The sequence below is a fragment of the Pteronotus mesoamericanus genome, unplaced genomic scaffold (assembly GCF_021234165.1).
Source record: "Pteronotus mesoamericanus isolate MK-2021 breed Mesoamerican mustached bat unplaced genomic scaffold, CSHL_Meso_final contig_94, whole genome shotgun sequence".
NCBI classification, from domain to species: domain Eukaryota; kingdom Metazoa; phylum Chordata; class Mammalia; order Chiroptera; family Mormoopidae; genus Pteronotus; species Pteronotus mesoamericanus.
Window position 1 is genome coordinate 41,422,504 of NW_026555285.1, and position 22,425 is coordinate 41,444,928.

At 41.0% G+C, this 22,425-nt stretch overlaps 1 protein-coding gene across 1 annotated transcript in view; it reads left to right on the forward strand.

Moving 5' to 3' along the window:
* Positions 1-243: 243 nt before the first annotated feature.
* The window catches only part of GPC5 (glypican 5), a 1,150,586-nt gene continuing 1,128,404 nt past the window's right edge, over positions 244-22,425 (forward strand). Inside the window, exon 1 of the mRNA XM_054586471.1 lies at positions 244-406. Within this exon, the coding sequence (XP_054442446.1) occupies positions 244-406 (163 nt within the window). The remainder of the gene's footprint in view (positions 407-22,425) is intronic.

A 22,425-nucleotide genomic window follows, 5' to 3' on the forward strand; every position in this document is an offset into this window, starting at 1 on the left:
TTGGAGAGGGAGACCCGGCGGCGCTCTGCCCGCGAACTCCGGTGTCTCAGCCTCGGGCGCCTGGGGAAAGAGCTAAGTGCTCGCAGGTGCAGCCGGTGTCCCAGAGCGGCCCTGGAACGCCCACCGCCCGACGGCACCCCTAGGGAGCCTTGACTTCTAAACATTTTCTAGCTCCCGCAGCGCAGGGCGCGCGGGGAGCGTGGGGTTCACGGCAGGGAAAGGGGTGACCAGGACACACCGGTGATGGACGGAACGACGAGGCGCGTGGGCTGTTGCTGTCTTCTCCTTCTGGCTCTCGTTGGATTTACCCGAAGCGAAGGCGTGCAGAGCTGCGAAGAAGTTCGGAAACTTTTCCAGTGGCGCCTCGTGGGAGCGGCCAAGGGGCTGCCGGATTCGCCGAGGCCAGGTAAGGCACTGCTGGCCGGCTCAGGGCAGTGCGCCCGGGTGCGGGGCCGGAGCATCCTGAGCGCCGCCACTGCGCTCCCTACCCTCCGGGTTGGCCCTTTTTGGGAAGATGACCTTTCAGGCTCTTCGGCCGCGCAAGGTGAATCCCGAGGAGTCCTCAAGCGGAAGCTCGGTGTAAAAGCTGGAGCTCAGCGCAGGTCCGGTGTCTCCCTGACTATGGGAATAGTCAGCAGCTAATTCGAGCTCTGGGCGTTTGCTTCCCCCCTGGTCACCCTTAGTCTCGCTAATGTGCGGGAACAGGCCAGTAAAACACACAGCTGGGGCCGCGCGGCCTGACCGCGCGTCTGTGCCTGGTGGGTATTTCACCAATGCTGCGCCCGTGGACCCCGTTTGCTGCTTTCTCGCGCGGTGGAAGGAGTTGGGTTGGTTTGATACTGGAAACACAAACCTGCGTTACACTTCTTTGCTGGAGAGTGAGGCACTGACAAGGGCAGCCGGTCTCCTTGGTAATTAGCAATCGGACCCGGTCCACCCACTCACTTTGGCGTGACCGTTAACCGCTTCTCCGCGTCCTGGCACCAAAACCTCCTTTCCGGAACCGAACTGACCGGTGTGTGTCTCGCAATCACCTGATAGTTTCAACTCCCGAAAGGCGTGTTGGCAATAGGCGACCAAACTGAATGTATTGGGGAGCCACTTAATAGGGATGAGGTGCACCGAAGGTTAAAGGGGAGATAATACAATGAGAGGGGTTAGTGTAGATTCTGCTTCCTGTAAGAGCCCTTTGCGTGCACCATTACCCTCTGCTGCCCACCCCTGACCCGCAAATTTCCTTCTGCTGGTGGAATCTCCAGTTTTCATTAGGTCTGGAAGAATAGGTCTTAATTGTCAAACGCAATAGCAGGTGTCTGGAGCTGAGATCTTAACTGGGGAAATGTGCCCTGACTATGAAGCCAACACAGCCGAGTAGCGGGAGCGTATTGGTTAACAAAGAATTTGTGGAAGATGTTTGGGTCTAAAATCCCTTCTTTGCCTGAGTTTTTAGTGTAGGGAGACTTGCTCTTAGCACTGTGGAGTAGCTACTTTGCTTGCTTGCTTTGCTGGTTCTGGAGTCATACGACAAGGAAAATCAAAGCATTTGGGAACTCTGAATACATTTTAGTTTATGTGACCAGTCTTTTAAACAAACATACATATTTGCTTGAATACCTGTTCTGTATTAGGTGCTTTCTCGGTACTATCCAAAACCACAGAGTTGAAATTCTCAGTTTAGGGCAATTCTTCTGTCCTCAAGAAATTGTACCCTCATTAAGCCTGTTTTCTTATTTAAGCACATTCTTGTCATTAAAAACCAACCTCACTTCTCAGTAGCCGATAAAACCTCACACAGCAGGGTTTGTTGGGGAGGAGGACGTGTTGAGGCCATTGAGCTGTGAAGTCCTCACCTGCATTATTAGATTTGGCTTCCCATAAACCACAAGTTTGGCTGATATACTTGGTGAATGTTGACAACTCCCCAGGAAGGCCTTGATTTCACCCATGTTTCATGTCTCAGTCTTTCTGTTACTTGCTGGATGCAACACATGGACCAGAAGGTGTTTCGTGTCTAGAGCCTTGAGCATGTTTCCCCTCATTTGAAGAGGACCTTGACAGAGTGTCATAGCATTGTACCGGCAGGGAAGGAGAAGCTGAAGCTCTACCCTGCAGCGAAGGAATTGGTTGTAGTTATTTGGGTTTGTTACACATCACACACACATACACACACAGAGTCCAGAGGGCAAACACCTTCTTTTTCTAAGACATTCTGGATGTTTCCCCATTGCTAGTACCTTCATTGATGTGTGGCTTAAGGGGATGGAACACCTGGAGTTGCACCTGCTAACGGGATTGGGCCGGGAGCATCCTGGGGCGTCAGCGCTGCTGGTGGGGTGAAGTGCAAACTTCCTCAGATACTTGTGTGAAGTGCAGGCAAGTGTTACTCTGGATTAGAATTGCCCAGGAAAAGACACTCACACAGGAATTTGATATAATTCTCTATTTTTCTCGTCTCTGTATTATTGGTTATTGTTTATTTGAGTAATTAAATTAAATGCTGAACTGCCTCTTTTAACATCAATCTTTCTCTTCTTCCCACTTAAAAGAAAAAACAAAAACAAAAAGTCATTCCCAAATTGAGTAAACCACACGTACCACATGTTCCGTAGATGCTTTTTTTTATTTTCATATCGTATATGTTCTCCAACGTGTAGCTTAGTTAGGTATAGTCGTTGGCTATCTTATTTTCTAAAAGTATCCTCAGTCTCAAGAGTTAGCCTCAGTTTCATAGTTAATGTATGAGTAGTCATTTCCACGTAAGAACACAAATATTAATATTCTCTGTAACAAATTATTTATTTAGCACATCGGCCTTCATTGAAAAAGCAAATACATTTAAATTTGCTTTTTGTTTTCCTCAAAAGTTTTTTCTTTGTGCTGTTTTGAATTTCTTGTTCACAAAAGGTTAATTTCTGAGATCTCTAACCACAATGCTTTAACAAAAAAAATAATGTAAGCTGGTGGAGTAACTTTTTACCGTTTCTTCTCACATTTGTGACTTTTACATCTTCTGGAACTATTTTACCCAGTTTGAAATTACTAAAATGGCGAGGAGGGCCATTGAAGCTCTCGCTCAGATTCCCCTCACCTTTGTTCTTGCCCCTGCTCCATTTCTTTTAAGCCTATTGAGCTCCTAAGGATGTTTGGATGAGAAATGTAAAAAAGGAGAGAAGGTGTAAATGTGATTAGAATCACAGATTTCCATGTGTTCTGATTTTATTTCCTAAGTAGTTGTCAAGGTGCCCTTTGCTCTTGTTTATTTTATTCAGAAAAGAACCATTAAGCTAGAATGTCTTTTAAAGGTCCTTTTACATTTATGTTATTTATTGGGGAGGAGGGATAATGCTTTCCCATTGAAATTCTATTCACATGTGCATTGTTCACACATGTATTATTTCCTTTTTTTAAAGGAAGATAATTCAGAAAGGAGAGGCTTATAAAAAAAGGCCAAGACTACATTCAGATAATTTATATACCAACTAGTTTTAAAAATATGGATACTCATTGGTACAGAGAGTAGTTTATGGAAGACAACTTTTTCTTGGGAGCTTTTGGCTATAAATGGGATAATAAAAATACACTTGATAGGGCAAAATGAAATCCTGATACTATAGGACACTTTAAATAGAGCTCTACAATTTTAAATTTTTAACTGCTTTTATTGTAATCAAATCTTGTAATTGCTTCAAATCCAGTATTTCATTTTCACACTCAAGAGAAAATCTATCTGGTAACCTTGGAGTTTGGAATTATGGACATTTCATTTGAAAACTTGGTTCTGCCACCAGTAGCTCTGTGACCTAAGGTAATTAGTTATCTTCTTTGAACCTCTGTTTCCTCATATGTAAAATGGGAATATTAGTTCAGAAACAGTTGCTGCACAGATGCTATGAAATAATGTATGTATGTAAAATAGCACAAATCCAGGCACACAGTAAGTGCTCAAAAATGTGTTATCATTGTAGTTTTTATTTAGTGTCTTGATTTTAACTGCACTTGGCCTTTAAGGGTGAAATTTTAGTTTTAGATCTCTATATATCAGAAGATTCTTTATAACAGCTTGTTTTTCTCAAGTCACAAATGATTGTTCTTAAAATTGGAAACTATGTTTCTATCCGCAATGGCATTTGTTAGGTTATGCTGAATGTTTTGTTTCTTTTTGTGCACTAGTGGAAATTGAAGGAAGGAAGGAGGCCATACCCCTGATAGGGGCAGCCTCCAAAGCTCCCCGCCTCCAAGGCTGGGACCAGTGTTCAGAGGGGTTAGGTAGTGGCCATAGGAAGATTTAGGGATTCATGCAATTAGCTGGCTGGTAGCCGTGGTCACTCTTGGACAGTACTTTCTAGTTCTTGTTTTCATGAACTAACTTACCCTTTCTGTTGATGAAGAAGTATCGTTCTGAAGCCGTAAAGTGGACCCGGGGTCGGATGCTGGGGCAGGTTATTGCCAGGGTCATCCTCCGTGGAAGCCCAGCAGCCAAGTAGCCCCACAAACAAACCTATTGCCAAGCAAATAAGGCTCATTTGCTGCAGCAAGGAAGACTGCACACCACAGGAACTGTGAGTGTCTTGGTAAGAGGCGATCGAGAGGGGGTTTTTATGGGGTTTGGGCTTGTGCTGGGTGATCAGAGGGAGGGTTTTGTGAAGTAGGACAGGCCGGGAATTGGGCATCTTTGTAATTTATGTCAGTGTTAGGAAGATCAAGGTGAGAGTAGTTGTCATTAATGAAGGAACAGGAGCCTCTCTTGTTGGTCAAAAGAGGGGGATGTTTAGTCATTTTCTGTGGTTTGTGGCATGTCCCTGTGGCTATCCTGCGGCGCCACAGGCTGCTCAGAGCTTTGTCTTATCATTGATTTCTGATACTGGGCCTGATGTCTGTGTTGAGCTGTAAACATCAAGGACTAGATCCAGTGTCAGCCAAGTTTGTCACTTTCTCCTCTGGAAAATCTGGTGTGTGCTTTGATGTCCAGGAGAATTATGGGTTTCATTTTCACCCAGGCCTTTCGTAAAGCTTAAAGACGAGGAAGTGATTATAATTTTCTCCTTGCGGGGGCATGGAGCATGATTGTCCATCAGGAGTTTGAATTGTACTAATCACACCCTATTCTCTCATAGTTCCCTAACAAATGTACCTCCCGTGGGGGTGTGTCCATCCTCCCTGCATCCCATAATGTAAGTTCCCTTTGTCAAGTATACAACATCCTGTATTTGTATAATTGGTGTCCGGAGGGGTGCAATTTGGGGAACTTACAAATAGCGTTTCATGCTTTCCTTACTGTCCCCCAAACCACATTTCCAGCTTGTCTAGACTTTCTGGAATATGGATTTTTGTTTTGTCTATGTGCATGTTTGACTATATGTTTGGATTTCCACATTTCATAAGAACACCTTCTATGTCTATAATATTTTTCTACTATTATTAACTGGTGTAAGACCAAAGTAACATTGTAACAACCAGATGCCTCTCCTAAACAGACATGATTTATAAATCAATGGACTCTTGATATAAGGTTCAAGAAACCACAAATTTACTTTGTTTTAATGGAAAGGCATTAAAACAAGGTTTCTCAGACACTTCAGTCATATGCTTTGTTGAAATAGATGTGAGTGTGGTACCTGATCTACTTGGTTAAATAACAATAACAATTTTAATAGAAAGTAGCCATTTCCTACATCTGTCTTTCTTTTATAAAAGCCCGACCTTCATCTTGAGGAAAAGACAACACAAATTTTGGCCTCAATTCTTCTACTTTTCAGTTTTAGGTATTTCAGATTTTTGCTAATGATACTGCTAAAATCATTCTAAAATAATTAGTCATTCTTCCGTGAACCACAATAAATAGCATAGTTTTTGATTAGCCATGTTAGGTTCACATATGGCTGTTTTGTAAGTTGAATGTATAATGTACTTTTATGGAAAGAAAAATGAGATTTTGTACTTTTAGGTTTTTGTGCAAGAATATACATTCTTCTGAAAATTTAAAGTACTGAACAGTATAAAATAAGCAAAATAACTACCATTCAGAAATAACCACCAATAACTTTTTGCATTCATCTTTCAAAACTCTCATTAATCCTCTGCTAAGCACATAAATAGCCTTTGAAGGAATGTTAGAATTACTCTATTATTCTTTGTAACTAATTACAAACCTATCAGTATTTCCCATGATATTAAAAATCTTTCTAAACGTGTTTTTTTAGTGATGGTATAGTATTTCACTGAATTACCATAAATTGAATCCACCCTTGTTGTTGGAATATATGTTTCCAACATCCACCACCATAAAGTCATCTGCCTAAGGACATGAACGGTAAAATGTGCTAAACTCTTACCCCACCTACGCCTTTGCCCATCACCGACCTTCATTTTACATTAGAGTTTTTCAGTGTCAGCACCATTGGCCCTGTGGGGCTGGATAATTCTTTGTTGTGTGGGGATTGAGGGCGGGTGGGGAGTTGCCTTGTGCTTTGCAGGCTGTTTAGAAACCTCCCAGACCTTCAGCCAGTAGATGCCTGTAGCAGTATCATCCTTTCCCCAGTTGTGACAACCCAAAATGTCTCCAGTCATTGCTGAATGTCCCATGGAGGCAAAAACAGGATGACTAGGAACCACAGGCATATACTGTCCAGCCTGTGGCTCCTTCACACACACACACACACACACACACACACACACACACACACACACACACACACACTCTGTAGCTGGCTGGTTTGCAAACTTTAGAGCTTAGCTTAAAAGTCAGCTCTTCTGAGGGGCTTTTCTTAAGGTTCACTGAACTATGTTTACCGATTATCAAGGTGACATATCTTTTCTTTCCTTTTACTGTTGATGTTTTATCACGAGGTTGTGGGCATGACGAGAACAGAGACACATCTGCCGGGGCAGTTTCATTAACCTGCGCAGTCCCACAGGGTCTCCTCCTTAGAGGAGCCACACGCGTGTTTCATATTCTTCTGTCGCCATCTTGAAGTTTGAACAAAGGGCCCTGCATTTTCTTTTTGCATTGGCCCTGCAGATGGTGTAAGCAGCGCTGTTGTGCGCCTCATTCATTGCAGAACATCTGGTGCCCAGGACAGTGCTTAACAAGGAGAAGGAGTTGAAATATGTGTTGACATCAATCCATGGGTATCGAAAGCACAAGATGCTGGCATCCATATATAGTGACAATTGCTATGTTTCATAGTGTTATATAAATGGGTTAAAGCTTGGCTCCTATGTGTTTTATTTCTTCACAACAGGTTGGGGTCATCAGCCCAAAGCCCACCAGTGCCAAACTCACATTTTTACACACTCCATTGCTCAAAATATGCTCAAGCAAGCACATTTGTAGTTGTCTAGAGCCTGCCTGCTTTGCATCCCACAAACCTGCACCCGACTTCCGCTAGTCACCAATGAAACACACTCCGGGACTGAGAAGGACCCCAACCGCTGCTGCCCTTCGAGGCTCTCTGACTCAGAGACTTCACACCTCGCTGCTCCGCGGGTCTCACCCAGGCCCGTGAGCCCCCCGCCCATCCCCCACGCCCCCTGGAGTTCCCTTGCCCGTCTCTTCCAGGGAGCAGCCCTGCTGTTGCTGTCCCGGGGAGGCCCCGTGCTGGGAGGGACCTCCCTTGTCATGCTGCCTGTCAAAGCATAGCCCAAATGAAGCCCGCTGTATACTCCTGCCATCGTGAGATGTACTGTCTTTTCCTCGATCAGTCTTGAAATCCTCGAACTCACCACACGTAGATCGTTACTTCGTTATTTCTAACTTAAGGTAGGGACTCAAAGCAGCATTATTAGTTTTAAGTATAATTATTTCCTTCTATTCGACTATAGGCTACTTGAGAGCAGGATCTGTGGTTTATTTCTCTGTTTGGGACTAGGGCAAAATTAATAAATAAATTTTGATTTGTAGAATTAATCTTACACGTATAGTTACCGAACAGGCCCAGTTTATTGTGTTTGTTTATGTTTTCTGTGCTTAATATTAATAGAATGAGAAATGTAGAGGTTGAAGTTCTTAAATATATATTCTGATCTGGGCTCAGTTTATTGTTGAATAAAGTGTTTTCATAAAGTTAATGCTTTCTTATGTAGCTCTGCCACAAACTCTATGAAGTGGCCTGACCCTTTTAAAGGAATATTTATCTACATTATCCAACATGTTTGAAGTGGAGTAAATGCATCGCCAAACAAATGTCCAGAAGAAAGTTTCCTCAGATGTTCTGCAAGGAAGGGGAGATTATTTAACATTTAAAATACTGGATTTATTTGTGCAGTTTTTGTCATTATGTAGGCAGTGTCACTGATCTGCCATGGAACATTAATTGATCTATTATTGGCAAATAGAGAGAAAGAAAGATAACCAAGTATAATTTACATTAGACTCTGGATTGATTGCAAAATGGTTTCTTCCCATGAGGAGATTAATAGTAAGGAACTAGAAAATGGTTCAGTTTTTCCATCTCCTACCTTTGTCAATTGAGTGTTGGGAGCAAAGTACGTATCACTTATCTATGGAACTATTCCTGAGCTGGGAAGATTGTTTATTAAAAGATACTGATCTAGATAGACTCCATATTGTGTAGAGAAAACAGAGAGACCACAGCCTTTCATAATATGCAAACTAATAACTGCTGCCCAATCTCAAAACATGTTATTTGGAAACAGGAATAATCCTTCTCTAAATTGTTTTAAAAAAATTCCGATTTTAGAAATACCTAGTGTTTAGGACCTCTCCTCAATGATACCTTAGGGAAAAAACTTTTTTTCCTCTATGTAGTGTGGTTGGTTATTTAAGAGGTATTAGGAAATTTTACCTAAGTAGAAGGGTTACTTAAGTCAGTTCCTTTGAGATATGCATATTTTGATATGGTTCAGGTATTAATTTAAATATGTTTCAAATACAGTCATATTCAATAGCTTTAAACATTTCTTGTTTCATAACTTAAATTGTATATTATTTTTATTAGGGTAATGGGTTTGCATTACTAGTTTTCCTCTTCTGTGCTATGATAACTAAATTTATTTAGGTTTTTATAATTCTATATGGTGATATAATTAAATGATATTTGCAGATACCTTCTTAGAGCTCATAGTCCTTTGCTCTTCCTTGTCTTACAGTTTCAAGGGGCTTTAGTTCATGATTTCTTCAATATTCATTTTGAGGGAGGGTGAGAACTGTGAAGAGAGTTGAATAAAAAGCCTTCATAGATCAAAGGAATATAAAAATGATTCCCGGATGTCCTTGTGTGTGTGTGTGTGTGTGTGTGTGTGTGTGTATATGAATATTGTCAATAGTAAATTACCTGTTCAGATTTATTTGCTTTTTGAAGAACTCTCTTATTTAGTAAGGTTATACCAAGTTACATTTGGTTCATTTTCTTTTGATCATTGAAAATGTCTGTGTTTAATGAGCTGAAACTGAAGTAGGTCAATAAAATGAAGAGATTAACAGTCTGTTCTCACCAGGGTTGGGATACATTTTACTCTAGGGGGAAAAAAGTAATTTTTAAAAAAGGTTTTTTGATCAACTTAAAAGGTAAAGGAAGTAGGAATAACATTGAAACTGTCAAAAAGCTGAGGAATCCATTATTTCTTCAGGGTAATATTTGTCAGGTGAAGATTTGTAGATATGTGTTTATATAGTAAAAGCTTTAGTTACAAAATAACACTAAATTTTACTTTTATAAGTTCAGGGGCACAAATAAGCTTTAGGCTATTAAATGCTTAACATTCTAGTCATGTTTGGAAATATCTTACATACAAAACAAGGAAAAATATAGGTCTGACAAAGCATTGAAATGTCATGGGATAAAAAATTGGGAAAAGTAGATATTTCAACTTATAATTTGTCCCATATTATGGTCACACATTTTAGTGAATAACAATGACCTTATAGTTTTGAAATAGCTTAGTCTTGACTCCATCACTTACTAGCTATGTGACTTTTAGCAAACAGCTCACTCTCTCAGAAATGGTTTTTCTTTCTTAACAGGGATAGTTTTATAGGCTGTTCCTTTTCCCTTTAAGTGGTTTTTGAGGACCACATGGTATGGCGATAGAGCTTTGTAAACAGAAATATTGTCTACAAAAGCTACATAATTAATTATACATAATTAAATCTATTACAAATGTTCTCTCCAGATACATTAAAATGTTTTTTATGCTCAATTAGGGAGCAAAGCAATCATAGGAGAAATATTTTTTATGCTAATAAAATAACAAACTGTCAAATATTTTTCTCCCACCATTCACCCTCAAAGTATTAATCCTTTACCCTCAGAAACGCAGTCCATTTTCATTCTTTAGTTATTAAATAATTTATTATTTATAGTTTAATTATATGGTAAAATAGATTTGTTTATTCCTATTATGTAGTTTAAAAACTAAAGACCAGTCTTTTGCAAAAAAAATGTCATTTAAATTAATTCAATTAGGATTAAGGGAAAGGTGCTTTGCTGGAAATACGCTGAGTGAAAAGGAGGAGGGATAGGCTCTGCAACAGGTGATTGATTTCATGAGGTGAGTAGGAGCTCATGCCCTAGTGTGTTTTACCATGTTCTTGCATGTCATTGCACGGACAGGTTTTGTGTGTCGCCTATATGGGGGCGGAGGGGTAAGAACTTTTCTTCCACATGAGAGACACACAGGTGGAGTGTGTGCGGGCAAGAGTCTGTGTGCCCCTTCAGAGGCGCCCTCCTCTCTGCCCTCTTCTTGGAGGTTATCAATGGGCGTTCTTGCCTCTTGTGGTCAGTGGGGAGCAATGGCTGGAGCGGGGACTGGGCACGTGGAGCGTGGTGGTTCCCAGGTCTCTCCTGGTGGAGTCGCGGCTGGCTGCCCGTGAGTTACCCTAAGCACCCAGCTCCTGTCAGGTGGCTTCACAGTTTGCCCTGGATTTTGGTAACTACTTTCTCCTCCTGGCCCCGAACAGGTAGTAGCAGCTCCTTCTCCATAGTGAGTAGCTGGGGAGTACAACAGTATTCCTTATAGTTTGCCGATACCTTGCCCTTTATTAAAAATTGTTAAATAAAACCATTTGTGAGAGCTACTTCCTTTCTTCCAGGGTCCTAGATGACAACACCTTATATGCGTTAAGTATTTAAATCCATAGTTTTTTAGAGATAATTTGATTTGTAATTAAAAAGTGTAGAAACAAATCTGTTCTCGAGTTGATCTGTAAATATTTTTAGAAGTTCCAATCCATGTGATTTCTCTACTCACCTTCGGTTGCCTTGTGATCATGCTTTTGTTAATTGTTCCCTTCCCTTCTTTTTCCCTCCCACCTCTTCATGAAGAACATTGGTGGGGGGTAACTAACTCTTTAGGTTTCAGTTGGAAATATGACTAAATTGATTATATGCCATAAAAATAACATAGTGGTTTTATCCCCCACCCACTCCACTGATTCAACCAATCAACAAATTCTCTAGATTCCATTTCACAAATGTCCCTGGAATTTCTACCCACTACCATTGCCACCCCTATGTTTTAACGTAGTGCGTTTTCATGGCTGGACTACCAGATCACACTGCATCCACTATTGCTCCTTTTCTTGTCAGTCCAGTTCCCAGCTGATTCCCTATTGAGTTCCCAGTAGAACTCAGATCTTATCTTTATTTCTTATGTTAAATCCTTTTGTGATTTCCTATCTCCTTTCTTAAAAAAAACCCAAACATAATGATATTTGAATGCATAACTTCTACGTAATAAAAAATAAAATAAACATAATAGTGAAATAAATGAGGGGAAACACACCCTGTGGCATTTTATCTGTAATGCACAGCAACCAAAATGTTAGTGTTCTTAATCACAAATGAGCTCTTATAAATTGGTAACGAAGACACTAATATTCTAAGGGAAATGAAGGAAGAACATAAAGAGGAAATTTACATCATACAAATAACTAATAAGGATATGTGAGGATGATTGAGCTCAACATTAGTAGGCAAAAAACAATTTCTTAGGAATGTCACATTTTCAAAGATTAAAAATGCTGATATCTAATGTTCCTGTGACTGTAGGAAAAGGCGTGCTCATTTATGGATACTAAGAGAAGACTGATGAAGATTTTTCTCTACATTCAGTGGAAATTCTGCAGTTATCACTCAAAATTAAAATTTTGCATACCCTTTGCCTAGCAATTCCAACTTATAGAAAAGTATTTCAACAAACTAATCAAGTAAATTTAAACATACATATTCATTACACAGAAAATTTATGGCTATATAAGTGTCTCTTAAATGATAAATTATAGATAATTATGTGGTTAAACCAAGAGAAGTAAAGCTATATAACCAAAGAACAAGTGACTTTATAGTACGTTGAGAGGAATAAGCAAACAATGGCCTGACTAGAGAAACAAAAAGAACCGGATTGAGTATCCGTTTATGTACGAACATACTCCAAACAAAGCACACCAAAATGCCATGAATAGTAGAGAGCCAGTAGATAGCCTTGAGGAACAGAATTAGGGGGAGAAGAGAAGCAGTTAAGAAGCAAAATATCCTTCACAGATTTCAATGTCTTTAGAATTTTTGAAACAGGTGATTTTTTTAATGAATCAGAAATTTTAATTTGCCCTGAGTTGAGTGAACTTTGCATGTGCCTGAGATTCACACTTACAGGGCTACCAAGGTGAAGCCCTTACAATCCCACCAGCTTCTCCATGTCATAACATCTTCAATGGCAAGTTCCCTGGCTGAGTTCAGTGGCAACTGTGAAGACAGGGAGTCCTATTGCTCTTTATCCTAAGAGCCTTTCATGTCTTCACAGACCCTTCATGTCCTTACCCCCTTTTCTTGTTTTATATGCTCTTTTTCTCCCCATTTGGATACATCAATTTTTGACCCTGAGCTGCGTAAGTAAAACTGCTCCTCCAGGATTATCCATGGAACTCCTGAGGTGCTTTAAACTAACTTCAGTGCCAGGAATTGTTTCTTAAGCTGCAGAGCACCTAATAATGGCATGCTTTTAAGGGAAAACAGAAACATTGGTCTCTTGGACTGTGGTGGTAGTCTACTGGTCTTGTTTCCAGTTCGTGTTCATGGGAAGCCGTTTTCCATACGCTAAAAGGTGATGATGTTTCTAAGTAGTAAACCTGAGAATATTTTCCTTCTAAACTAGTTCACACTTTCACATTCAAGTGACATAGGACCAAGTTAAATTGTCATAAACTGTGAAAGGAATGCATTGGATACATATCAAGGCATCTTAAAGGACAGAGAAGGCTCAGGAAGAGCAGGGATGCAGATATGCTAAAGAAGTGAAAATCGGGCTTAGAATGTTTACAAATCTCTTGCTCTGAGTGGCTTTAGCCTTTTTCCTGCTGCAGAACAGCCTTCTTCTTAAAGCAGAAGGTATGAGTGCCGTATTGCTTCCCTGCAAAAAGGGAGAAACTGACCCCGCCCTCTGGGTTGCCAGTTAAAAAATTCCAGGGAGGAGATCAGCATACAGTTTTTCCACTAACTGTAAAGATGGGCTGTGGAGAAAGAGAAGGAGGAGGTCCTAGAAAGCATTTCAAGTCATACATACCAACCCAGTGGCATTCGATGTGCATCTTTCATGGCTCCCCAGTGCTTGTGGCAAAATCTTAAACTCCTACATAATGTGTTTGAATTTCTCAGTGGTAGAATTCTTACTTTCTTTTCTAGCCTTGTCTCCTGTGGTCCTTCTGTTCTCTCCTAGCTCACCTTCCTGTTAGGTGAGGTCGTCTGCCTTGGGCCCTGAGCATCTTGCATATGCCAGTAGTGCATGGCCCTGCCTTCCCTTTACTTGGGTCATTTCTCAGGGTTGTGTTTGCAACAAGCAGCCTTGAGGGATAGTTCCTCCGAAGACAAAGAGCAGGATGGTTTCTGCTTGCTATAAAAGTGGCGAATCGTCTGTAAGACCAGTGTTCCTTCCCTGTAATGCAATCTACTACATGTGCAGGCATCCGTCTAGAACACCCTGTGGAGCAGGGTAACCAGCCTCACACTTGTGCTGCTTGCTTGCTGTGCTGTGAGCCTCTCGTCTTCTGTTTGCATCAGTGGAACAGTGATATGCTAGCTTGTTAACTTACAAGTAGGAAGAACTCCTAGACCCTTTGTAACCAAGCTGACCGGGGCCTGTGCCTACAGTGCTTGGTGCATGATCCGACAATCAGTATTGGAAGGAGCAGGTCTTTATCTGCAATATCCAACCTTGGGGGCTCTGGGAGCACTTCAGCTCAGGGCCCTCTTTACCCACGAGACCCAGCACTTCCCTTGTTCCCCCAACAAGGCTATAAGCCAAAAGCAAACCCAATAGTTCCCCATGTTCTTATCTCAAGTAGGGTGCACAAATGGTTCTCCAGTCCCTCTGGATGGTGCCAAAGTCGCCATCCTCAAGGAGCAGCTCTCTCCTTCAGGGTCTGGGTACGTTGCCTCAGCCTCCGTGGAGTAGTCTAGGAATACACGTGCCACGGTGCACTGGATCATGGTGAAGTCCAGGAAAGGTCTAAGTCTCAAGAGTCCAGATAAAGTCCAGGTTTTCAGGTCAGCGTCTTGCAAGGGAGAGCCTTTGGAGTCAGCTAGAACAGGCATGATCAGAGCAGCGACGTGTCTCCTTCCTTACTACACCAGGCTGAATGGCTGGATCCTGACTACCAACTACATAGTTGCTTGAGTACTTCTCCCTCTCATATGGCTCTTCTACTTCCTTCCAAGATGCGAGGTCAAAAATCCTCATTGCTGCCCCCCACCTTCCTTTAAATCCTGACATGGGGCCTCCTGCGTGACCTCATGTCTGGCTCCTCCCACAATGAGCGATATTTGCTAGCTTTCCTGTATACTTTACATTCTTTCAGCGGCCATCCCCAGTCAGGGCAAGAGTGACCTCCTGATCCAGGGGGACCACCTCCCCTGGCTACATCACGAGTCAGGATACACCCTTAAAGTCATGCGCGCCTTGCCCCTAAGCAGCAGTATAGCTATTAACACAGCTATTAAACTAGCTACCAAGTTGCTATAGATAGGCAAAGTATCTTAAGCTGCTTCCCCGCTTCCCCCAACCACAAGTTGTGGGGGAACATGCTCTGTACCCTGTTGCACCTTCACAACACCCAACGACTTTCCCCAGACCACACCATACGCACACATGGCTCTCTGTTTAAGCCATACCTCAATGCTTTTGCTTTCCCTAATGAACCATATCTTTTCATACATCTTGCCTATTGTTGCCACTCCTGGGGCTATCACTCCCTCTTCTTCCTCAATCTTGTTTGGCCAATCTGAGTTCACATTAGTTTGGCTAAGTGTCACATTTGTGAACTTAGATGAATTTAACCATGAGAAATTCAATTGCTCATTTATAACCTGGGAATATTTTCTATCATGATTGTTTTGGTAAGGAGACTAAAAAGCACCTACCTAAACAATTATTAAAGATATTGCTGAAAATCTCTCATGACCCACTCTCTTGTCTCTCCAAGAAGAGGAAATTATTTCTTCCTCTGAGCTCCTATAGAACTTAGTACATACGTCTATTGTAACACTTTGTCACATTAATTAAATTTTTTTACAACTGTGTTTCCCCCTAGACTGAGCCTGGGAGGGATAGAACTGCATTCTGTACTTCTTGGAGTCTTCAACTATCAGAGTTAGTTGCACAGAACAGGTGTTTAATCAATATTTGATGAATTCATTTGATTTATTAATTAAAACACAGAACAGGAAATTACTCTGCAGTTTAGCACAGATGGAAGGAAGACTCAGCATCTCCTGAATAGTCTCCTTGGAGGGTGATGGCTAAGAGCCCATTTATACTGTTGGGCTGCCTGCTCCCGCCCACAGCATGGAAGCTCACACATTTATCAGTTCTTACGATGCCATTTTTAAGAACTCTGGTTAGATTGACCTCAAAAGGAATAACTTGAACACTCAAATTGTGTTCTGCTGCATATTATTTCTATTGGCAGTTTAACTGGCCTCCTTAGCAAAGAGGATCCTACCTGCCTGAGGAAAATGCTGCCTGCTGAACATTGTTTCTTAAAGGGTCACAGTACAAATGAACATATTAAACCTCTGCAAAGTACCACACATGAGAGAATCTATTTATCTGATTATTAAGAAAACTAACTCATTTGCATAGGGCAAGAGTTTTTTGACTTAACTCACTTCTACCATTCCCCTGGAATATTTTTTCCCCACTTAATACCAGCGGGAGAAGCCCTTCTTGAAAAAGTGGATGGAGCAGATGGAGAGACTTTTATTAGAACCTTTGAAGAGAAAGGAAGAGTCTAGTATGATTCCCAGTTCTTTTTTGTTTTTGTTTTTGTTTTTAGTCGAGTCGAAGATGCTCTGTAGGGAGAAGAGTGTGACGTGGGGCGTGTTAATAAGGAGTCTACTGTGGTGCATCACGGTGGAATGTATAATAGGTAGTTGGAAATAGGGGTGTAAATATCACTTGAGAGCGGTATAGATAAAGATTTGGGGATCATTAGGTGCATAAGTGAACTCCTGGGAGTAGGAGATCACACAGGGACAGAGCTAAGAGGTGGAATCTGGGGCAACACGAATAATTAAGGGTCAGGAGAGAGAAGAATCTGATCGTGTTCTGGAAGTCAAGGAAAGAAAAGAGTTTTGAGGGCTGGGATGTAAATAGTGTCAGATTCCACAAAAATGTCAAGAGTGATTAGAAATGGTATGTGTCTTTTGGATTTGATAACTTGGAGTTCACCACTTTCCTCGGTGTATGCATTTACTAAGAAGCTGTGGGGTCAGAATTGAGAGTGCAGGGCTGATATGAGAGAGAAGTGGAAACAATAAATTCAGGCTATCCTTTCAAGAAGCTTAATTCTGCAGAGAAGAAGAGAAGAAGCCAGAGAGTAGTTGGTCATTCTGTGTGTGTGTGTGTGTATGTTGGGCATAGTACACACATCATGAGTATGTCTATAGGTTAATAAGGTGACGGGACAGTGTGGAAGCGTGAGGCAGCGATTAGTTCCATAAAGCCTTTTGGCCACGTTAAGGATTTCGGATTTCATGCTAAGAGCAACAGAAAGCAGTAGGAAATCTTTTAACGTAAGTGACATTGAGCAGGTTTGCTTTTCTAAAAGGCCCTTCTTATCTTTACTGGGTAAAATTAGAATGGTGGTAGTACAGGTGGAAAGAAATAAATTTGAAAAGTATTCAAGAGGTTGAATCAGTATGACTTTGATTTCTTCTACTTATCTTTCAACATGACTCTACTCAAGTGATTCCCGTATATATTTTTTAAGTTGTATATCCAGCTGAAATAAGTCCAGCAATAAAAGAGGAAAAAATGCCCTTAAATCTATGGATGTTTAAGTAACCTTAATTATATTGCATGTTATGTGTCTATTCATATGATGTATACTTCTCATTGCGTAGTTAATATATTCTTATGCTGTAGGCCCCTTGTAACTATTTGGGAGCATCTTATAAAATTTCTAGAGAAGCTAAGAATTGGAGCCAGAAGGAGTCAAGCCATTCTGTGTCTTAATTTTTTTTCAATTAGCTGTATCTGTCTATTTTATGTGTGTATTTGTATCCTTGCTCTTCCAATATTAGTTTAAATCACCGTGCGGAGGTCATATAGTCTGAAATTAATAGTGAGCTTACAATTTTGGCTCAGAGTTTCCTATTAGCCACTAAAAAGTGATACAATTAGTTACATGATTCAGAGTAGTTGTTAAAGCAAAAGAAAAGTAATGCGCAAGAAGATTCCCGTGGATATTTCCATAACAGACGATAAGTGTTGACATAAACAAGTTAGGTCATAGGGGAGGTGTCCTCAACCAACAGAGAAGACCTATGTGGAATATTTGGATTGTGGTCTCCCTGGCCAGGAAGAGGCAAAGTGAAGAGCAGACCCTTTCCTAGTAGTGAGAAATATAATAATGCCTGATAATAATCCATTAGCTTGAAATTAAGATATTGTATTAGAATAGGAGAAATTATCAGGTAAAAACTTTTGAAGATGCTGATAGATTCTCCTGATGATGACCATGTATGGCATGATTTTAACAGGGTGCGCCAAGTCTCTGTAGGCCGCTTATGGTAAACAAGCCTATAATTTGTGAATTTATGGAACATGGCCCACAGGAAAATGTCAATGTCAATGATGTAATTATCAGACTTTCTTGGGACAAGAGTGACTTCTTTGGTGAAGTTGGTGGCAGGATTAGATGGTACAGTGGGTGAAGACTGGCAGAATCCAGGGTTTTCTAAAGACACAGGTCTGGAATTTAAGTATTCCTGCAGGGTGATCATTGTCATGGCTGACATTCCAAGGGTCTAGGAGGTACTAGACTTAGTATGGAGGCTGGCAATCCAATAAAGGCTGGAGAGAAGAAGTAGACCCTATTGTTGAAAATTTTGGGAAAATGTAATTAAGAAGAATAACTATTAATTGATACGCTTTTGAAATGCATTGTTAAGTATATACCTTTTTAGTATCTCGATTTTAGGCAGAATCTAGTCACCCATTTTTTGGTGGGATGCTTTTCGCTGCAAGTAACAGAAAACATAACTGAAGGTGATTTAAACAATACATTTATTATTTCCCATGACAAAGATTCTCAGTGGAGAGCAGTTTCCGTGTTTGTTGATTTTGATGGAATGACATGATGGCTCACGCCCGGCTTGTCTAGAACAATCAGGATTTTCCCCAACAAGGCTGTTGTAGTACCAGTGATTATATGTTGATGGCCACATCCACATGGGACAGCAAAGGGAATGTCTCTGTTTTATTTCCATTTTCAAGACTAAAGAGAGCCTTCCAGGAATCTACTTGATGTTTTTTTTCCTCAAGATTTATTGGCCAGCATTGAGTTTCTTCGCCAGGCTTTAACTTAACAAGTGAATCATTCCTGGGCCTGGGGAGGGATCTACCTCCCATGACGGATGCAGCTACCTGAGGAGAGTGGACATAATAGAGGTTTTTTAAAGAGTGGAGTCTTGGGGAATGGCTATTGGGTACGCAATCAACCATTTCTGCCACATTGATAAAGGCAAAAATCGATCTGGCTGACCTCAGGCTGGGAAGATGTTAGGTGACCATAGAGGAGTATCCACGGAACGTTGACAGGGAAACAATATGTGAATAAAAAATGTTAGAAATGGTTACCAAAAGGGAGAGAGTAGGGGGATAGGTGAAAAAAGAAAGGGGAATAGAGTCAGTAATATTGTGATAAGTTTACATGGTGACAGATGATTACTAGAAGTAGAGGAGCGACCACATTGTAAGGTATAAAAATGTCAAATCACTAATATTGTACACTTGAAACTAAAATAACCAATATAAGATAGTATACCAAATATAACTAAATTTTTTAAAAAGTAAAAGAAAACAACCTAATAATAAGTAAACTTTTCAGCTTAAAAAATAGTTTTGTAACTATACCACTTGCCAATCAAGTAGTAATGCAACAAAATATTTTAGAATATATAAGAAAAAGCACATATTATCCTGAAGGATTTTCTTAGAGATAAGCTCAACAAAAGACGGGGAAAAAAATAAACTAAAAATGGTGACATTTTGAGATAAAGGGAGTACTGTTAAGCATTAATTCTGCTTAAATGCATATTTGAAACTTAATATCTTTGGTAATTTTCATGAGTAGATTGCTACTGCTATTGCTGACAGAAAAATAAAGAAAGGATTATTTTACCTTCCTAAGAAGACTGGTAATATCAGGAGTTTCCCCATTCTTTTACCACCCTACCGATTTGAAGCTCTCCATGCATGAGAAGTAACGGGACAGAATGAGCTGCCTCTCTCACATCTCTGGGTGGCACCCGGTTGAGGGCCTAAATGATGTCACAAAGACAATTAAGCCCGTGGAATACTACTAATAAGCATCTCCCTAACAATGGGGAAACTCTGTTCCTGGTGGTTTTCTTCCCTCGCCCCCTGGCTATATCGCCAGAGACCTCAAGGAGTGTTGGGGCGAATCAGCTTGGACTTCCACCGGTGCGGGGCTGGAGGAGCTGGCCCTCCGGTGAAAGGCCCCTGTAGTGGTCATTGTCATTTTTGGGTCACTGTCACTCATGATATTACCCTAGTTTTATTTGATTATTTGAAACCAAACTACCCCACCTTAGACATGCAGTTTGAGTGGGACTGACCCAGCCCTGAACTCTTGATTGTCTTCATCCCATCGACATACGTAATATTTCAGTCACGGCGATTGTTCAGTTAAGGGCATGTAAGCCAACCAGAGTCAATAAAAAGCGAAGAAAAGGTTGCTTCTGACAAAAAGCTTTCTCTTCTATGAGGACTGCCTGACGTGTATTTTCTCTTCTCCTGAGTCATGTGGCTATCAGCACAGTAGCCATGTTTCTGCTTGAGGCTGGAGTTTGTGGGGGCGCTTCCCAAGGGGAGACTGAGGCGAAGCTAAATCTGTGAGACAGAGTGGAGTGGCAGAGAAGGAGCAGGTCTTCTGTGAAACTGTTTAAGCAGCCATGTCAAAAGCTGCCCCAAATTACACTTCTTTTATACTTTTTAGTGTCTGAGCCAGTTAAATCCCTGATGGTTTTCGTCAGAGTTAGATTTTTGTTTATTTTTATTCACTAGCATCTGGTGACACAGTTTCTTTCAGTGGGTGTGTAAACACTGTGGTAGTGGGGTTCCCTACAGCAGAGCTGGTGAAGTGCCGAGCAAGAGAGTTTATTTTTAATACATTATTTATTTCAAGGCACACAAAAAAGCCCTGGTGATTGGGCTGGGACAGTTTTGAGTGTCAGTCACCATTCCCTACCCAAAGCCACTCTACCTGCCCACACACAATTTCTAAGCGTGGCTTACTTGGCTGCGCTTTTCTGCTATCAAGTATTTTAGGGTTCCAGGGAGCCTTCGATATAACTTCCTGATCATGGCACCCTTTCCTGCTGGCCCTTCACAAGAGTGTCAGCTTAGACGCTCTGGTTCCAAGAAACACAAGCTAATTTGGCCTAATACAAACATGGTTTATAAGCCTTCATGTGTATCTCGTGAAACCCCAAAGTATAGGAAATAATTGGGGCTCAGAAAAGGACAAAAACAGAGACTACAGAGAGCCCTGACCGTTTTCCCTGCGTGCTCTGCGTTTTGTCTCCATGGCGAAATAACATGGACGCTTCGCTCCTAAATTATATAGAAAGCAGTTTCGATGGCAAATAGACTCAACTTTTTCTATGTCCCAATTCGGAATTCTCTGATGAAACAGTCTGGTTGGTTCTGGTTTCAGTCACTCACAGGCAATTAGAAGGGGCCCACAGCACAGGGATGCACTATGCAGTGAGAAGCATATGCCGTATGAATGGGTAGCCCCACACGGCACACTCTAATGAGACGTGCGGCCATCAGATGACACACACGTGGTCGGCAGGGGCCTCTCTCGTGGAGGTGCTGGGAGGGCTGTTCTCAGGAATTGTGGCCTAATGGATCATTTTAGCGTGAGCTCCATTTATGGCAGAGAGATTCCGCCCTCCTCCACCCCTAGCCCCACCATCAGCCAGGTGGTGATCGCATCAGTGGATGCAAATAGGTCGAGCGGGTCGTGTGTAATTTCTTGTGCCCTGTCATTCTGAACCTGAACTGCAGACTGGCCGGCAGGAGCTCTGATGCAAGGGCTGGGTTTTACTTAGGGAAATAGTGTGGGTCCTCGGCTATTGAGCAGACATTTTTAGGTGAGTTGGTTAAAAAGCCATAGAACAATTGGGGGCCTCTTTTCCACTGAGGGATGAGTTACAATTCATTTTTTTTCATCTTTGAAATTATCAGGCTGTCTGCCGCTGTTTCTTGAAATAAATATGCATTAATTTATGTTTAAGTCTTTTGTTTCCTCAGCTGGCTAATGCATTGCAACATGTTGATTCCAAATTCATGACTTCAAGTTTGAGAAAGCTATTTAGCATAGCTTTCCCCGGCTTCACTGACACAGAATATATACTTTCATGTTAGACATGCTTGTTACTGGTAAAAAAGTAAGGATTTAAGTATGTGATTTTGTGTGAACATGCATCAACCATTGCTAGAAAAAACAACTCTAGCACATTGTTGAAGGATCAATGCTGCCACTTATATATATGCGTGAATATTATGTTGACCTCATTTGTCTAAATTTGTAGGTTGCCAAACATCATTTATTTTTTATTGACTACACAACCATTAAAAACTCATAATACCTGGAATATTACTTCTGAAAAAAAATTGTTTTTTTATTTTAATGAGTAATATCAACATATACCTTTATAGGCCAATGCCTATATTCCATAAAGGAAAAAAAAGATGGATCAATAAATGAAGTGATATAAGTAATATTTGTAAAAGTGTAAATATGATAATCACAAATGCTATTTCAAATGGTTTATTGAACCAGTTTTTAATGTCCTCAGTAATATGCTCATTCTGAATCTGTATTTGAAACTATCCCATTCATTTAAAGCCATGGAAGTGCCTTCTTAGGTTTCTTACAAA